The sequence below is a fragment of the Schistocerca serialis genome, chromosome 4 (assembly GCF_023864345.2).
Source record: "Schistocerca serialis cubense isolate TAMUIC-IGC-003099 chromosome 4, iqSchSeri2.2, whole genome shotgun sequence".
NCBI lineage: Eukaryota > Metazoa > Arthropoda > Insecta > Orthoptera > Acrididae > Schistocerca > Schistocerca serialis.
In genome coordinates this window covers 287,256,707-287,276,740 of record NC_064641.1, presented here as the reverse complement: position 1 = coordinate 287,276,740, position 20,034 = coordinate 287,256,707, and the positions used below count along the sequence as shown (strand labels likewise).

General features: G+C 43.3%; 1 protein-coding gene across 1 annotated transcript in view; it reads left to right on the top strand.

Annotated features, from left to right (window-relative positions):
- The window catches only part of LOC126474170 (cationic amino acid transporter 2-like), a 415,453-nt gene that overhangs the window by 378,378 nt on the left and 17,041 nt on the right, over window positions 1–20,034 (top strand). The window contains exons 13-14 of the mRNA XM_050101629.1: window positions 294–460; window positions 15,944–16,052. Of these exons, the coding sequence (XP_049957586.1) occupies window positions 294–460; window positions 15,944–16,052 (276 nt within the window). The remainder of the gene's footprint in view (window positions 1–293; window positions 461–15,943; window positions 16,053–20,034) is intronic.

Below are 20,034 nucleotides of genomic sequence, written 5' to 3'. Positions count from 1 at the left end.
CTTTTCTTCCTTACATTAATCATAGAACCATTTTACACTTTTGTGCTCAGAGCAACAATTTTTTTAGTGGGATTTGGTTGGTAACACCAGAAACTGGTAATAACAGAACTTATTTTGTATATAAGTAGAATTTGTATACATTTGAACTTTCTCTCTTCAGGTCATAATAAAAAATAAGATGGGGAAGAAATATCAGTTGTTAGTGGTTGCATGTTGAACATAGCAATGTATCAAAATTACAAATTCACATAATTTTTCAGTTTGGTGAAATCTTATGTTTAACTACTTTACAGGTTTAATTGCATTAATGTTTTGTGCAACATTAATACATGCTGGAGACTTTGTACAACAAGGGGAGATGTGGGCAGTGATTCTATTAGCTGTCTTGGCTTTTCTGATGATGCTTACCCTGGCAGTAATTGCAAGACAACCGGTGTCTACAAAGGATCTATCATTCAAGGTCTCATATATCACATATTTATGTATCTACTCAAATATTTATGATTCAGTTTTTATTAGAATAGTTTAAGAGAACATCTCATACAATATGCCAAATGAGTACATAAAATTACAGCATTGGTCTAGTGGGCAAACAAGACTTTTGCGATATAATTCAGATCTCCTTGTAATTGTGTTGGTGGCACATAAGTAATTAGTCATAAAAATATTAAACAGTAAATCACACTCTAAGAACTACGGTGCCACTGAGTTAGGACTTCATCATTTTCAATATTTTTTCTGTTCCTTCTGTATATCTTTTAGTTACAGGTCTTCACTGACTTTCCCATTTAGCCCCTGCCAAAGCTAACATAGTTACGACAAAGAAATCAGTGCAAATGTTAAGTTCTAGAACAGTGGTACTAGAATCTGTTAAACAATGTCTTTCTATTAGCTGTATGTGTTATGCAAAATGAAGACACTGTGAGGGAGAGGATAGTTCGGTAGGTACACTCTATTGAAATAAATAAATAAATAAATAAATAAATAAATAAATAAATAATGGATGGAGGTGAAATCACCCACCATTTTACCCAGGAGCTGATCACATTAGAGGTGCTACAGCACTGCTCATAATAATGGATGTACCTGAAGGATTAGCACCTTTTTGACTATCAGTGTAAGAAACACACATTGTAGCTCAAGGAAACACAGCTGATGTCATGAGTTTGAGTTTCATGCATCTTACTTAGTATACTATCTTTGTAGCTCTGTGGCATAGTCAACTGACTGGAAAGCACCCATGTGATGTTATGGCTCAGTTTGATTCCTGCATAGAGCAAATTTTGCTTTGTTACAGTGTTAACGTATTCATTGTGGAGAAATGACATAGTCACCAGAATGAATAGTTCATAATTCTTAATAAGATATGTTTAGCCCTCAAAGTGGGTATGGTTACTTTACCACTTGATACCTAGTCCAAAAGTAAATACAAATTCTTGGTAGAGGATAAGGCTAGTTTTCCAACTTTATTCATTTTGTCATTGGCTTTATGTTTTCGATCTCACTGTGTTCTGCTATCCACTCGTGTATCCCACTGGACACAGGTTAATCCCCCAGAATATGTTGTTGCATTGATGGACATATACTTGGAGCATCCAGTTGACTGTCCTGTGAAGAATTCCAGGTCTACAGGAACATATCTGGTACCACACTGTCACAGACATCCAACCATTTTGAGATGAATACATTTGGGCCTAAAAAGGCATCTTTTATGTATATATTTGTACTGGACCATCATTTGCTCAAGAAAATACTAGTTATTCAGAAAATATTACTTTGCAATTGGTCAGGACTGTCATTGTTCTCAGTATGTGAAGATTTTGTGTATGTGGAGTCTGTATCAGCTGCACATCTATTTTGTATTCCAACATCGCAATGCAAGCACCAAACCATATCACTGACAATGGAAACACTGTAGTGTGTATAAAGTGCACCACATTCATAAAAGGAATGTTGCATGATCCAGTGACAAGTCTGTTATATTGACTGTTGTCACAAATCAGAATCCAATTCCTACATGCCGTTTGAGCTCTGAGGTACCTCGATATAGTCTTGTCCATTGTCGTGCAGTGCTATTATGTAGATACTCATTCATTTGTTTAAAAATTATCACACAAATTGTCATACAAAATGTAAAAAAGACTCAATTGACACACACTGTATTCTTATCAGCCTGTTGAAGACAGATCAGTGGAGTATGAAATAAAAATAAATAAAATAAAGCATAGTTTTTTGATGAGGCATGGCTCATGAATGAACTGGCTGGACTCAAAATAAGGTGGTGCAGGTGAAGTGGGAACATATGAGTACATCACTTACATGTCAGTCATGCAGTCAGACATCTTTATTGTCATACCCATGTGCTTCATTCAGGATGTAGACTATGGTGATGGTGTGATGACAGAAACTGATAAAGTACATGTTTACCAAAAAGTCTTTATTCTACATGAAAGAGGAAATGAGCAAGTGACAACAATGAAATTCAGTTCTGGTGTCTATTAGCTGGAAATCATGGTAGTGGTGTTGCACTGTAGTTCCACTCAAACACTGATCCTGGAGGATATATACTCCTTGGTGATGAGCATATTGTCAAATAGTATGAACATGGGAGAACAACTGACATATGTCCAGAATGAAGTGAACCTTCCTCACAATCACAGGGCATTGTGTATTTCGTGGGTGCACTGAAGTGAAAGTGAAAATGGATGGAAAGTGCCAAACAAACTTCCAAACACGTTGGTGGGAAGCCCACATGGTCCACAGCTTGTAGAAATGGAATCCAGAAAAAACTTCTGTATGTATGGTGGCTCAGCTGACACATGTGTGTCAACTGGTACCTGACACAGCTAACTTGGGTTGACAATGAGGAGATCTGATCTGTTCACATTTTTGTGGCACAGCTGTCATACAGGTACCTGACTTTGACATGGTGAGCTGTAATCTGATGTTACAGAATGGAATATGCACTTGCTGCATTTGTATGTCAATCTGTGCGACAGAATACCACCATCACCACATGCAAGATAGTTTCTAGTACGATAAGATCTTAGATACAATTTCCTACACTAAGTAAAATAATCCTACAAGGAAGAGAAGTGCTTATTATCTGTAAATGCATTCATATAGACCTAAAAGTGAAAATGATGTGCCATTACCATACCACAAATTGCCGTGTATTGTCATGCTAGCAGTGAGGCATAGTGGTTAGCATCACTGGCTGGCATGCTGCAGGTCATCAGTTCAAAGCTGACCACCAGCAAGTATTTTTTATTTAGTATTTATCATTTCTGGGAGGTTCTCAAAATGTCTTACTTTTGTATGTTCTGAAATATTTGATTTTTGTACTTGATGTCCCTCTTGAAAGAGGCCCCACAAACATACATTTGCTTAAATTGCACTTAAAGGCTTCACATAAAAATCAGGAAATGAAATGAACATGTCGTACCTTGTTCATGTGGAGACAAAGGTGAATCACAAAAGATGCTGGAATTGACCACCCTTGACTTGTAAACACAGTTGAAGATGATGCCGCAGATTCTCGAATGTTGCTCCCAGAAGCTATGGCTCACTGCCTGAATTTCATGGATGATGGTCTCTTGTAAATTGTCTAAGTTGTATGGTTTGTTGCTGTAGACCTTGCCTTTTAGGCCATCCCATAGGAAAAAGTCAGGTGTTGTCAAATCAAGTGACCCTGGTGGCCACAGTCTTTTCAAAATGACTCTGCAGAGGAAGAATGTTTCAATCTCAGCCATGGTCACGCGAGACATATGGCACATGGTGCCATGCTGTTGGTACCAGCCAATTTAAGTTCTTCATCATCCAACTGGTTCACAAATTCCTGAAACATTTTGATGTAAACTACGCTTGTCAGAATGGACTGGAAAAAAAAAAAATAGTTCAGTGGTGTGACTCTGTGATACTGCACAGAACATGCCAACCTTTTGTGAATGCAGGAGTTGCTTAACCAGTGGAAGTCGATTTTCATTATACCACAAATGTGTATTCTGAGAGTTTACATAGCCAGAGAGGTGGAACTACACCATGTGTACTGCAATACTCCTGGCCTCTGCGCAACAAATTGATGAAATGGAAAAATGTAAGGTGTTTGTCTTTGTGATTGACATACAGTTCCTGAACAACTGTAAACCTGTATGGCTACATGCCACCTTTCTTTGCAACTCTGTGACATGCTCCATGACCCCCCCTGTGGGTTCGGGGGTTAGAATAGGCCCGCGGTATTCCTGCCTGTCGTAAGAGGCGACTAAAAGGAGTCTCAAACGTTTCGGCCTTATGTGATGGTCCCCTGTCGGGTTTGACCTCCATATCTCAAAATTTTTCCGAAGAGCGAGCCAATTGGGGAAGGGCGCCTTACTTGGTGCATTGTGTCCATGTTGTGTTGAGGACTTTCGCCATCTTATTCGTCGTTGCATTGCAGTCCTGCCCGCTCTCCATCACTTGGGCATGGATGCGCTCCTGCGTGCTCTTTCTGGCAAGCACTGTGCAGGGCCATTTTCTGCACTGGCAACGCCCATGGACCACATGTCACCTAACATCCAGCACGGTAGCCAGTCCGTTGTGGTGGGGCCGCCATGTACCCTCTTGGTTGTAGCCCCCTGACAACACAGGGATCGCTCTGCTGATGCCTGCGCCGTTAACTCCCCACGTATGCCAAGGAGTAGATGCCCATCTCCCTGGGGCATCGGGACTCCCGGCACTGGCCATCCTGCCAGGTGGCCCTTGCTGTGGCTGGGTGGTGCCCGTGGGGAGGGCCCTTGGTCGGAGTAGGTGGCATCAGGGCGGATGACCCGCAATGAAGCGTGGTACATCATCTCTCGCTGGCGGCCAGCCATCAGCAGTCTCTAAGCGTTCGAGAGCCCATTTTAAAGGTAACGTTTATGACCCCAAATCGTTCCCCTCCCTCGCCACACCATGGGAGGAACGACAGGCATTGCGTGACAGTGAGACGTATTCGCCCAGATATCTTGTGTGTACCAGAGCTGATGGGGAATCTTTTCTATCCGTGAAGCCTCAGTTCTTTGTAGAGCATTTAGAGGACAAGTTCAGTGAGGTGGAGGGCTTGTCCAAGATGCGGTCTGGATCGGTGTTGATAAAAACGGCATCCTCTGCCCAGTCACGGAGGTTGCTCAATTGTGACAAGTTGGGGGATGTTTCCGTTAGCATCACGCCACATAAGAGTCTGAACATGGTCCAGGGTATTATATTCCACCGGGATCTTCTTCTGCAGTCCGACGATGAATTACGCGCCAACCTCGAACGACGAGGTGTTCTCTTCGTCCGGCGCGTCCATCGGGGTCCGAGGGATAATCAGGTCGCCACCGGTGCCTTCATCTTGGCCTTTGAGGGTGATGTCTTACCCGAAAAGGTTAAGGTGATGGTTTACCGTTGTGATGTGAAACCATATATCCCTCCTCCGATGCGGTGTTTTAAATGCTGGAAGTTCGGGGACATGTCATCTCGCTGTACTTCCAGCATCACGTGTCGGGATTGCGGACGTCCTTCGCATCCCGATACTCCATGTGCCCCGCCTCCTATCTGTGTTAACTGCGGAGAACACCATTCCCCCTGCTTGCCGGACTGCAGGATATTGCAGAAAGAACGGAAGATAATGGAATATAAGACCTTGGACCGGCTGACCTACCCCGAGGCTAGACGGAAATATGAGAGGCTCCATCCTGTGGCAATGCCGTCAACCTACGCCGCTGCTGCAACGACGGTTCTCCCGTCATCATGAATCAGCTCTAAGATCGGTCAGCCTCCACCGGCCCCCTTGCTTGTGGGGGGCACTTCACACCCTGTTGCTCCTGCTCCATCTTCTCCAGGAGCAACACCCTCCCAACCATCGGGGACATCAGCTCCCCCTTCCCAGCCGGAGAAGCATAAGACTTCTTCGGCTGCTCTCGCCAGGAAGGGATCCCTTGGGGACCTCCCTTCGCAAGTTCCGACCAGTGGAAAAGTGGACGCCCGCAAGTGGTTGAAACAACCGCCAGTCCCTGGTCGTCGGGCCTCGCGGTCGTCGTCTGTCCCTGAGACTGACCCAGTGAAGCCCATGCAGCCTGAACCGCCGAAGGCACAGCGTGACAAGCAGAAAAAGAAGAAAGTCCCCAAGACCAACGGTATTGCGGTGGCACCGATCCCACCGCTTCCTACAAGCTCTGCCTCTGAGGACGAGGTGGAGATTCTGGCGTCCGCTGAGGACCTCGCTCTTGCCGGTCCCTCGGATGCAATGGATGGCATTTGCACGGATGCTCCATCGGCGGCAGCAGGTGACCCAGTGGCGTAATCTGCCTTCCCAGTCCCGTCATGCCTTTCCCAGCCATGGACAACACCATCCTCCAGTGGAACTGCAGCGGTTTCTTCCACCATTTAGCTGAGCTCTGCCAACTTATCAGCCTTCGCCCTTTCTTCTGCATTGCTCTCCAGGAAACTTGGTTTCCAGCGATGTGAACCCCCGCCCTCCGTGGCTATCGGGGTTATTATAAGAACCGAGCAGCTTATGAAAGGGTGTCTGGTGGCGTCTGCATATATGTCCTTCACACTCTGCACAGCGAGTCTGTCCCTCTCCAGACGCCTTTAGAGGCTGTCGCTGTCCACGTGTGGACGCCACAGGCTGTTACCGTCTGCAGTCTTTACATTCCACCGGATGGTGATGTCTCGCAGCCTGTCCTGGCTGCCCTGGTCGCCCAATTGCCGCCACCTTTCTTGCTATTGGGCGACTTCAACGCCCATAACCCTCTGTGGGGTGGGTCAGTGGCCACGGGTCGGGGCGCCATCGTTGAGCATTTCTTGTCGCAGCTCGATCTCTCGCTGTTAAATGATGGTGCCTTCACACACTTCAGTGTGGCGCATGGCACCTACTCTGCCATTGACCTTTCAATCTGTAGCCATAGCCATAGCCTCTTACCGTCTGTCCAATGGAGTGTGCATGACGACCTGTGTGGTAGTGACCACTTTCCGATCTTTTTGTCACTACCACAGCGCCACTCTTCTGGGCGCCCTAGCAGATGGGCTATGAATAAGGCTGACTGGGATTTGTTCTCCTCCACTGCCGCTTTTGAGCCTCTCTCTACTGATGACATTGATGCGGTGGTTCAATCGGTCACCACCGGCATCGTTACTGCCGCCGAATCTGCCATTCCCCGTTCTTCTGGGTCTCCTCGGCGGAAGGCTGTGCCTTGGTGGTCGCCTGAGATCGCTGAAGCGATTAAAGATCGCCGGCGGGCGCTCCAGCGTCACAAGCGACATCCCTCCTTAGCGCACCTTATCGCCTTCAAACGGCTGCGTGCGCGGGCCCGCCTCCTTATCTGCCAAGGCAAGAAGGAGTGCTGGGACCGGTATGTGTCCACCATTGGCCTCCATGTCACTCCCTCGCAGGTCTGGGCCAAGATTCGACGCGTCTACGGCTATCGGACTCCTGCCAGCGTCCCTGCGCTCTCACTGAATGGAGCCGTGTGTACTGACCCCGACGTCATTGCAAATCGCTTAGCAGAGCATTTTGCTATGAGTTCCGCTTCTGCGAATTACCCCCAGGCCTTCCGCTCCATTAAAGAGCGGCTGGAACGTCGGAGCCTTTCGTTTCGCACCAACCACCCAGAATCTTACAATGCTCCATTCAGTGAGTGGGAATTTCGCAGTGCCCTAGCTGCTTGCCCTGATACCGCTCCTGGGCCAGATGGCATCCACTGTCAGATGCTGAAACACCTTTCAGTGGACTGCCAGCGGTGCCTTCTCGATCTTTACAACCGTCTTTGGGTTGAGGGGGAGTTTCCGTCGCAATGGCAGGAAGGCATTGTCATCCCCGTTTTGAAACCTGGAAAGACCCCTCTGGAGGTGGACAGCTACCGTCCCATTAGCCTCACCAACGTTCTTTGCAAGTTGCTTGAACGGATGGTGAGCCGGCGCTTGCATTGGATACTGGAGTCTCGGGGCCCTCTGGCTCCATCTCAGGGTGGGTTCCGTAGAGGCCGCTCCGCCACAGACAATCTGGTGAGCCTGGAGTCGGCCATCCGTACTGCTTTTGCCCGCCGTCAGCACCTGGTCGCTGTCTTTTTCGACGTGCGGAAGGCGTATGATACGACATGGCATCATCACATTCCTTCTACGCTTCATGGATGGGGTCTTCGGGGTCCTCTGCCAATTTTTATCCGCAATTTTCTGTCGTGTCGTACCTTCCGCATGCAAGTCGCGGCCTCGTATAGTTCCTCCCACGTCCAGGTGAACGGTGTGCCACAGGGCTCTGTTTTAAGTGTCTGTCTGTTTTTAATAGCCATTAACGGGCTTGCTGCGGCCGTGGGAAATGCTGTCTCCGCTTCCCTGTATGCTGACGACTTCTGCATTTATTACAGCTCTCCTGGCATTGCAGCTGTTGAACGTCAGCTACAGGGCGCTATCCGTAAGGCGCAGTCTTGGGCTGTAGCGCATGGGTTTCAGTTTTCGGCAGCCAAGACCTGCGTTATGCATTTCTGCCGGCGCCGCACAGTCCATCCTGAGCCGCGGCTTTATCTTGCCGACGAACTCCTTGCAGTGGTGGAGACCCACAGGTTTTTGGGGGTGGTTTTCGATGCCCGGTTGACTTGGCTGCCTCATATCCGGCAGCTTAAACAGACGTGTTGGCGGCATCTAAACGCTCTGAGATGCTTGAGCCACACCCGCTGGGGCGCCGACTGCTCTACCCTGTTGCGGCTCTACCAGGCGTTAATCCAGTCCCGTTTGGATTATGGGAGCCTGGCTTATGGCTCAGCATCCCCATCTGCGTTATGGGTGCTGGACCCAATTCTCCACAGCGGGATACGCCTTGCCACTGGTGCTTTCCGCACCAGCCCTGTGGACAGCGTACTAGTGGAGGTAGGTGTACCTCCACTGCGGGTACGACGCCAACAATTACTGGCTGCTTATGCTGCCCATGTTTTTAGTTTGCCCGGGCATCCAAATTACCGTGTCCTGTTCCCACAGTCGGTCGTCTATCTGCCGGACCGTCGGCCCCGGTTGGGTTGTCCGATCGCCGTACGCGTCAAGGAGCTTCTCTGCCGGCTTGGGTTTTTCCCTGTTCCGCCTCCTTTCCAGGCGCCTCTACGTACACCCCCGTGGTGTTTTCCTCGCCCTTGCCTTTGGCTCGACTTGGCACAGGGCTCGAAGGACTCGGTCCCTCCAGAGGCCTTCCGCCGCCGCTTTTATTCCATCCTTGCCACGTATCAGGGCTCTGGAATTGTTTACACCGACGGTTCGATGGTTGCTGGTTGTGTAGGGTATGCGCTAACACTAGGGGACCATTCCGAACAATGGTCCTTGGCGGCTGGCTGCAGCGTTTACACTGCTGAGCTAGTCGCCATCTTTCGAGCCCTAGAGTATATCCGCTCCTGCTCAGGTGAGTCCTTCGTGATCTGTAGCGATTCCCTGAGCAGTTTACGAGCACTCGACCAGTGTTTTCCTCGTTCCCGTTTGGTGATGGCTATCCATGAGTCCCTGCATACTCTTGCGCGTTGCGGCCGCTCTGCGGTCTTCGTGTGGACCCCAGGCCAGGGTGGGATCCCCGGCAACGAGAATGTTGACCGGCTGGCGAAAGAGGCGACTAGTGCACCATCTCTGGACGTTGGCCTCCCGGAGACAGATTTGCGAGCGTTCCTACGCCGCAAAATTCTGGACCTTTGGGACACTGAATGGCGCGCCCTGCCTTCACGCAACAAACTTCGGGCCATCAAGGGGGCTACCGGTGTGTGGCGCTCCTCCTTGCGGGTCTCTCGCAAGGAGTCTGTTGTCCTCTGCCGGCTGCGCATTGGGCACACTCGGCTTACGCACGGCTACTTATTGCACCGTGAGGACGCGCCTCTATGTCGCTGCGGCTCCGTTTTATCCGTGGTTCATGTTTTATTGGAGTGTCCGTTTTTAGCTGCGCTCAGGCAGTCGTTCGCACTGCCTGACTCGCTCCCTGCCCTTTTAACAGATGACTCGGCTATGGCTGACTTAGTTTTACGTTTTATTCGGGCAGGGGGTTTTTATTCTTTAATCTGAGTGTTTCTGTTTTTATCTTATTGTTTTGTGGGTGATACTGGCCTTTTTTTTTTTTTTTTTTTTTTTTTTTTTTTTTTTTTTTTTTTTTTTTTTTTTTTTTTTTTTCACTTGGACAAAGGGACCGATGACCGTAGCAGTCTGGTCCCTTTAATCTCCCAAACCAACCAACCATGCTCCATGACATTTCATGTTCTTGAGATAAACATTGAACAGACTTTGCAGGAGAGGTCAACAATGGCTTTTTCAAGTTGGTCACTTTTTCTTATGATAATGGCAACTGTCCCCAGCTGTGAAGATTCAACAGCATTGTACTGTTCTCCATCTTGTTCACTAACTTTTTTATGCATATAGATGGTATATGCTGGTCACCAAATGGTTCAACAAACACTCACTGACATATCTCAATGGAATTAGTAATCCAATATTGTTTCACAAGAAACTCATACACTTAGACAGATTACCAATTTTTGACAGTAAACACTGAGCACCAGCCACAGTGTTGCAGAGTGAAATGTTGCCACATCAAATGTCACAAATCACGTGGTGCAATTTCAGAGAATTACTACACATGTTTGTTGGGCCTCTCTCAAATGGGGCACCTGTATAAATAGCAGAATTTTGGAATATTTGATGTTTGTATGTATAGCATCATTCTCCATCCAGGACATCAGTTCTTTCCTGGTTGTATGTCAGTGTTCATAATAAGTGTGCTTTCAGTGCTAAGTGTTGTACTTCATTGACAATCGTATTTATACTTAAGTGGTGTTTCACTTGACATTGTTTGGTGAAGATAGTGGGTACTTAAATACATCTGCTTCATCAATGCTCCAATTATGCAACATAAAAGCCATTGCCGACATGGACACGACCCGGAATGCAGATGTAATATTGTTCCTAAGATCTGTATATTGAGGAAATGGATGGATTCCAAAACATGTCAGTGAGCTGCGCATCAGGCATCCATCAGTATTTTCCAGAGATGCTTGTCAGAATCCTACAAAAGTTGAAAGGATTTGATTGTGTTACCAAACACAATAGGTGAGATGAATTGATGTGTTTTCCACATATGTACTTCTGGTTGGATGACACATGCCAGCAATGATCTGAGAATGACGAGAAGCTCAATAGTTAGGACAGATTCCTGGCTGAATTGTAGAAAGCATTTTGCAGCACTCAGCAGCAAGTCCACTTAGTGCAAGAAAAATTGTCACGGGGGAATGGCACAGTCAGAAATACAGAATGTTTTGGCGCTTCACCACATCACGGACCTGAATATGGCAGAAGCTGACAAAATCTTGCACTTTATGAAAGGAGTCTCAAGAAGACTTGTACAAAGCTCTTTTGGTTAATTCTGTCACAAGTGGTACCATCAAATGGTGCCAGTGAATCAAGAAAATGGCCCAAGAAAGAGTTGAAAAGATTTATGCATGACCACCAGATGTGGTCCCTATGGCAGTTGTTGAAAACCATCATGAGCTCACCACTCTCACATACTGTGTAGTAAGAATGAAGATGGAACTCTGGGAGGGAGTTGGGGGAAGGGGCAGCTAGGTAAAGATCTCGTTAAGCCTGTGCAAAAAGTGGGACAATTGGAAAAGTTACACAAGCACTACTTTTGGCCATATCCTGTTTGTTACTTGTCAGTTGTCACATGTTAACTAAAAGATTATGACCCATCATCAAGAAGACAAAACTGCAGAGATGCCACCCATTTCCTCCTTGTATTTTAGGAGTAATATCTCTGTCTTGCACATAACTCCGTCTACCACTTTTAAGCGCTCTGGATTTCTAATCTCATCCAATGCAGTCCCCAACAATCAATTTCTCCTTTTCACCCCGTCCAGTAAGTCTCCCATGACCCAGGGTTCTGGGCGACTCTTCTGAACTGTACCCCTTTGTGTAAACCTCTCCAGTCATTTTCATTCACTCCCCTTCCTTCCCCTTCAACTCTTCTGCCAGGAGGAGGAGGAGCCACTGGCTCAGAAAGCTTGTAAAAGTTAATCCTTTTCTTGTGTGTGTGTGTGTGTGTGTGTGTGTGTGTGTGTGTGTGTGTGTGTGTGTGTGGTTATTGATTTCATTGAATATGTTAGACTCTGTGAAACTATATTTAAAAAGTTGTCAAGGCAGAAGAACAGTTGACACATAATTGGCTAATTTTAAACCATAAAAATAAGACAATGCCTGTAACCAAAAAATTTCAAAAATTGTAAGTCCAACTCAAATACTAGAGTGCTTTAGTGAATTCTTTATAACTTAAGCAAAGTGTGATGAAAGTCTAACAGATTATCACAAGAAAGTAAATTTCTTTGGCCTAAATAAAAGCTGTGAAAGCTTTATAAAATTTTTTCAGTTTCTGTGAAGGATGTGGAAAATCAAAAACTAAATCAGTGTTTTGAAGAGGGGTATTTCTCAGATGTACTGAAATGTGCTGAAGTCCAACCACTCCTCAAAAATAAATCAGGAGAGATCATGGGAAATCATTGTCCTATTTGAATTCTCCCAGTCATATCAAAATACTGAAAACCTTGCTGTTGCTCAAATCCAAACCTTCATTCCAATTCTATTACTCTGCACAATCAATTAGGTTTTCAATGAGGGAAAGACATCATAGATGCAGTGAACAGTTTCATTGAGAAAATAAGTACATCGTTAAACAAGAGCAATAAGGTGGCAGAAATTTTCTGCAATCTCACAAAGATGTTTGATTCTGTAAACCATGCATTGCTTATTTGCAAACTTGAAAAGTATGGCTTTAGGAGCAGTGCCCTACAATGGCTTAATATCAGACAGATATCAAAGAGTTGTTTTCTCTTTGAATGAGGCAAATTATTATTCAGACTGGAAAAAAAATAAAAGTCGGGGTGTTTCATAATACTCCATATTAGGCCTGTCCTATTTCTCTTCTATGTTAATGATTTACCATTAAATATCAGCTCCCCATCAGTTCTATTTGCAGATGATACTTCTGTTAGTTGAAATTGAAGATTTGAAAAAAATTCCCAAATCTGTGATTAGTACCCTCAGTATGACAAACTTGGTTTCAACTAAATCGGGTGAAACTAAACATATCTAAGACTCACACAATGCAATTCAAAACCAGTCAAAATGTGAGTAGATTTAGATTGTTCACAACAACCAAGATATAGAAGAAGTTGGCTCAGTCTAATTCTTAGGTTTAAATGTGGATAAAAATGTGAGCTGGCCGCACACATTGAGTGTCTAGCAAACAAATTGAGTGGCTTTGCATTTGCAATGCAAATATTATCAACTGAAACTGACATGGACACATGAAAAGTACCATATTGAGCTACTTTGAATCGATTATCAAGTATGGTATTGTACCTTGGGATGACTTGACATATGTGGTGTGGATACTACAAATACAGAAGAAATTATTTGAAATGTATGCACTGTAAATGATAAAAAGTGATGTTCTAAATAATTTGAAAACTTAAAATATTAATTCTGCCATGAGATTATTATCTTCCTGTACTCCAGACTGAATTATTTAATGGAAACCATTTTGTTCGTTCACATGATGGAAGCAACAAAGAAAATTTTATGCTCCCCAGCCAGCTCCTCAAACTGTGAACCTAGGAACCTGAGTACATGGGAGTGAAAACTGATAGCAAATTAAAAGGGAACACTTTAATATAGATGTATTTAGGTCCACTTAAAAGAAAGCTAAATGAGGCACTGACACTGAAATCTTATTACTCTGTTAATGAATTCATGCAGGATAAACTGGGAATTTGAGCTGGACACAATGTGTTACTTATCCCAAGAAACATCAATATATGTTGTTTATTTTAGTGCTGTTATTTATTAGTAAAAAAAGTCATTGTAACTGTGTTACAAATTTTTGACTCCTGTATGCAACTAAATGGATTGCGAATGTATGTTATGAGATGAATAAACCAAAATGGTGTGTGTTTGTGTGTGTGTGTGTGTGTGTGTGTGTGTGTGTGTGTGTGTGTGTTTTTTTCTCAATCCTTTCTTCTTCAATTTGATCGCCTGACAACTTGTTGCCACCTAGCTGACACATTTAATGAAGAAAAGGAAGTCGGGGTTATCTCACATCAGGTGTGTGTTCTTTACAGGCAATGTTGATAATCGTAGTGCATGCACAGCTGTAAAAACTCTGAGGCATGCTAGTATCATTCCTTGGCTTGCAGAATTTATTTACACATCACCAATAAAGTGCATATTTTGTACAATGATATTTCTCCAATGACAATTATCTGTGCAATTAATAGAAACGTATAAATACAGTTGGAGGAAGAAGGTAGAATGTGCATCAGAGTAAAAGTTGTTGCACCATTAAACAATAAGGCCAACATAATATTGAGTCCTTATTTTGCAGATGTGAAGTAAGCTAGTCTTTGTTACTGAAGAATAGGCTATTTTTGGTTCACAATGTGGTGTAAAAATGTTAGGATATCAACAAAAATTTTGGGTGCTAATATACAGCACATTCACTTTCAGTGAATCACGAGTATGCTAGTCATACAAGACTGTTTTGTACCTTCAGCTATATGCTCATTCTCTGTGGAAGTCCATGCAGTGCATTCAATGTTGGCATTTAATATTGTTTCACATGAAGGTATTCATACAGAATGTGATAAACATTCGGCTGCAATATTCAAAAGCTCATTCAATTTGTCAATTTCTTTTTCTGAACCCCAGTCAATCTCTCCCATATATACTTCATCTCCATTGCTAGTATTCATTTGTGACTTCTTTTGGTACTAAATTCCCTCAGCTCGCATGCTCTGAAATTAAAAATTGGCAGGAAATTTGGATAAAAAGAATTTTCACTGAGAAACTCATGAGCTCAAATAGTGCTTTACAGCATGATATAAAGCTGCTATCATAAACTGATACCAAAGCAAGTACTACTTTCTGTCATTCATATATATATGGTTGAGAACTGCTGTCAGTAGAAATGCGATAGGTAGTACATAACTCCAATTATATATTTTTTTTAATAGTTTGATATTAGATTATGAAGACCCATGTGAAACACAAATGAAATATGTTTGAAAATTGTGCAAGATTTTTTTCTTAATGGCATGAATGTGGTTGGCGCTTATACAACAGAACTTCAAAAAGTAAGTTGTTATGGCAATTCAAGTTACTTTTATTGGAAGCTGAAATGACATAGCTATGTGACACTGTTCTTCAGAATAGTTGCAAAGTCTCTGTAAACAATGCTCAGCATATTTACCAGACCTTAAATTTCTCAATGATAGAAATTTGCTCATTGGTCACAAAGCCATTGAAGAACTGCTGTGTGAATGTCCTTATCTTTGGAAAATCTCTCTCCCCCAATGTTCTTTCAGCTTGGCAATTATCTGAACATTGCTACCTGTGGTTTATGTCAATGGCCTTCCTTTCTGATCAGCATCACCAACATTTGTGTGGCCCTGATCAAATTATTAGTGAAAGTTCACTATGGTTGGACACAACATTCAAATTAGCCCAGATGCTGCCAAAATCTCACAGTGAAGCTGTGTGCAGTTTAAATGTTGTGGCCATCTGAATCATACTGTCCTCTGTACTTCAACTTTGCAGTACATTTCCAGTTGCTGTGCCATTTCATTCCCATGCTGTGATGAAGCTGTTATTCATCCCACAACAAAGCTCTCTTCAGAAAACTTGGAACATGTACTCTCTTTGACAATGTTCCGCTCTAATTCTGCAATGATCTAAGCTTGGAGTGGCATGTATAACTTACTTTCTGAAATCCCTATGTATGTGTGTCTGTATAGATGTATGCATCTGTATAGGTGTATGTGTGTATGTAGCACCATCAGTGGGCCAAAGATCATATGGGAACAATTTTCTGGAAAGTACTGTGTCTGTTTCTTGGATATAAATGTATGCACCATTTATTTAAAATGAAATCTTGCTTCAGGTTCCATTGGTGCCAATGATTCCAGCTCTGAGTGTGCTCATCAATTTGTATTTGATGTTGATGCTTGACAGAAATACATGGATTAGGTTTTCTGTGTGGTTGGTTATAGGTAAGTGAATATGTAATGTGTGTATGTATAGTAATACTTTATTGTTATGTTTCTCAAAAGAGAATGTGATATTAATTTCAGGAATGACATTGATGGTGATATAGTAAGGCAATAGATGCATGTAGGTGTAAGTCAGTCATTAATAAATTCATTTTATTTTATGCATTATTAATTTTTGTGTTGAAGAAAAAATCTTCTATAAGAATAGTGGTGAAACATTATTGATTACTTTTATCGTCCTAATTTTTCCATTCCTTCAGCTGTAGTACATCTTAGTTTTTCTTGCCTTTTCCCATTATTCTTTAATATGTGATGAAGAAAATATTTATTAATCCATAAATAGTCCATTCTCTTTCTCTCTGACACTTCTGATTTCATGACAGAAAAAAAACTGCCTTCTAGAGAGTTTCTGGAATTCCAGAATCTTGGGAAGAAGAAGAAGAAGAAGAAGAAGAAGAACTGTAGGCAAGCAATTGCTGCCAGAACCAACATCAAAAATTAGTGGTTTATGATGCATCATCCTTGATTTGCTTTTAAGGTTTAAGTCTCACAGTCATTGAATAAAAACAAAAGTTGTTTTGCAGCAATGTATTTGTAAGCCAAAGTGATAATATATCAACTATACATATAAAAGTTCACTTACCTCTGAGAAGGCCTCAGTGTCAACCAGCAAAGTCATATTGTGCAAAACTGTGTGTGAGGTTCAGATACTTAAATTACACGGCTTAGAGTCAATAGTTTTTCTGTTAAAAATTGTTGTTTGGTTATCACTCCCCATATGCCCACTCTTGCTTTCACAAAATCTGAAGTATTTCATCAAAACTTAAAAATTATAGATTTTATTAGTGTCCATCTCTGTTACATATTTTCAAAGAGCTTCTCTAGATAATAATTCAAACTGAGTTAAAAACAGTATACAAGCATCTGACCTGAACTAAATCACAGATATGGAAATGGTAAAGTGCTTTGATTTGCACTGGTCTGAAAAGCACCATTCTTCATTCTGCCTTTTTTTCACAATGACACAACAGCAGTAACTGAGCTGACATAGCTTGCAAAACTCTAACATTTTCATTTCCTTCTAACATTTTTCATCCACAAAGACACTAAATTTTTTGTTATTTCTAACACCAACTGACTCTTAATCACAATGAACTGAGAAATATTTTTAGTCAGACTTTAACTTCTTATAAAAATTCATATTTCTTTTCAGAAAGCACTTACGTTCCTCAATATCACTGTAATTACAAATTTATTTATCATCAATTAATTTCAAACAGTAGTATTACAGTTGTAATTAAGTACAAGTACAACACTGAGGCTGAGTATAACTCACCTAGCCTTAAATAAACTATCACAGATTCTTGAGACATCCAAGCTGTCCCCTCATCTGCTGGGCTCTGGATAAAGTGGGGTGCTGCAACAGGAGTATATGATCTGAAGTGTTTTGGGTCCAGACACATTCTGCACCCATCTTCCAATGTCAAACCATGTAGTAACACCAGCAATGCCGGGGCTGTTTCCATGTCGATCTTGGGCATTGGCTCTGGTGACAGTGCTCACAGTCCTGATGATACTCATCTCAGCAGCTGCTCAGGCACAGGTGACAGAATCCCTGATGGAGGTTTAAGAAGCAATAGAAGAACTGCTGGTTCAGTCACCGAGGACAGATGCCTTCACCCGTGTGGGAGTGGAGAACTGGCTGCACCAGGCAATGTGACACATCATGTGGATGAGCTTGGAGGTGATGGTGTGACATCAGGGGGCCCCCGGTCATCCATACGAAGCTGAAGCTTATCATGGTGCCTCAAGCAGAGGCTGTCGTCTGTGTGCATGTCGCCAAGTGGCGGGCCCCTGGCATCTGGTGATGGCAGGTGGAATCCATTTAGGACAATGCCTGAATCTGCGCACCCAGACAGCCACATCTGGCTGGAACAGGTACAGTGGCTGCATGGGTTTAGTGAACAGGTGGAAGGTGCAGGAGATGTAGCAGTTTCCTCAGCTTGTGCCCATAGCGTAGTTCTGCCAGGCATTTCTTGCCAAATGCCTTGAAATGGTACAAGGAGAGAAACCGATCTAAGGCAATGTTGGCTGAAGAGCCAGCAGCGTACATTTTCATCTGAATTTTGAACCTTTGCACTAACCATTTTGCCTCAGTATTAGATTGTGGATGGAACAGTAGGGCGAGGATTTGAAGGGTACCGTAGGAATTGCAAAATGCCAAAAACTCTTGCGATGAAAATTGTAGACCATTATCAGACACCAACATTGTGGGCAAGCCTTCAAGTAAAACATTTTGGACAAGGCAGTGATGTGGCAGTTTTGGATGTGGAAACATAATAAATGACATACAAAAAATGAGAATATGCATCAATGACCAACAGCCAATAGGCATTCAGAAAGGGGCCAGTCAAATCCACATGTCTATGGTTCCATGCATGTGACAGCATCAGCCAAGTAAAGGACAACACCTGGGAAACTGCTTGGTGTGTTGCACACTGTGAACAGGGGCAACCAGGCGGGTACAATAGGTGTTAGATGAGTATGTGCCAAGCAAGATCGTAAGAGATGGAAAAGAGCCACCGTGGTGCAACAGAGTTAGAAAACTGCTGCGGAAGCAAAGGGAACTTCACAGCAAACATAAACGTAGCCAAAGCCTTGAAGACAAACAAAAATTACGTGAAGTGAAATGTAGTGTGAGGAGGGTTATGCGAGAGGCGTTCAATGAATTCGAAAGAAAAGTTCTATGTACTGACTTGGCAGAAAATCCTAAGAAATTTTGGTCTTATGTCAAAGCCATAGGTGGATCAAAACAAAATGTCCAGACACTCTGTGACCCAAATGGCACTGAAACAGAGGATGACAGACTAAAGGCCGAAATACTAAATGTCTTTTTCCAAAGCTGTTTCACAGAGGAAGACTGCACTGTAGTTCCTTCTCTAGATTGTCACACAGATGACAAAATGGTAGATATGGAAATAGACGACAGAGGGATAGAGAAACAATTATAATCGTTCCAAACAGGAAAGGCCACTGGACCTGATGGGATACCAGTTCAATTTTACACAGAGTACACGAAGGAACTTGACCCCCATCTTGCAGTGGTGTACCGTAGGCCTCTAGAAGAGTGTAGCATTCCAAAGGATTGGAAAAGGGCACAGGTCATTCTCGTTTTCAAGAAGGGACGTCGAACAGATGTGCAGAACTATAGACCTATATCTCTAATGTCGATCAGCTGTAGCATTTTGGAACATGTTATGTTAGAGTATAATGACTTTTCTGGAGACTAGAAATCTATTCTGTAGGAATCAGCATGGGTTTCAAAAAAGACGGTCGTGTGAAACCCAGCTCGCGCTATTCGTCCATGAGACTCAGAGGGCCATAGACATGGGTTCACAGGTAGATGCCATGTTTCTTGACTTCTGCAAGGCATTCAATACAGTTCCCCACAGTCATTTAATGAACAAAGTAAGAGCATATGGACTATCAGACCAATTGTGTGATTGGATTGAAGAGTTCCTAGATAACAGAATGCAGCATATCATTCTCAATGGAGAGAAGTCTTCCGAAGTAAGAGAGATTTCAGGTGTGCCGCAGGGGAGTGTCATAGGACCGTTTCTATTCACAATATACATAAACGACCTTGTGGATGACATCGGAAGTTCACTGAGGCTTTTGCAGATGATGCTGTGCTGTATCGAGAGGTTGTAACAATGGAAAATTGTACTGAAATGCAGGAGGATCTGCAGCGAATTGACGCATGGTGCAGGGAATGGCAATTCAATCTCAATGTAGAAAAGTGTAATGTGCTGTGAAGACATAGAAAGATAGATCCTTTATCACTTAGCTACAAAATAGCAAGTTGGCAACTGGAAGCAGTTAATTCCATAAATTATCTGGGAGTACACATTAGGAGTGATTTAAAATGGAATGATCATATAAAGTTGATCGTCGGTAAAGCAGACACCAGACAGATTCATTG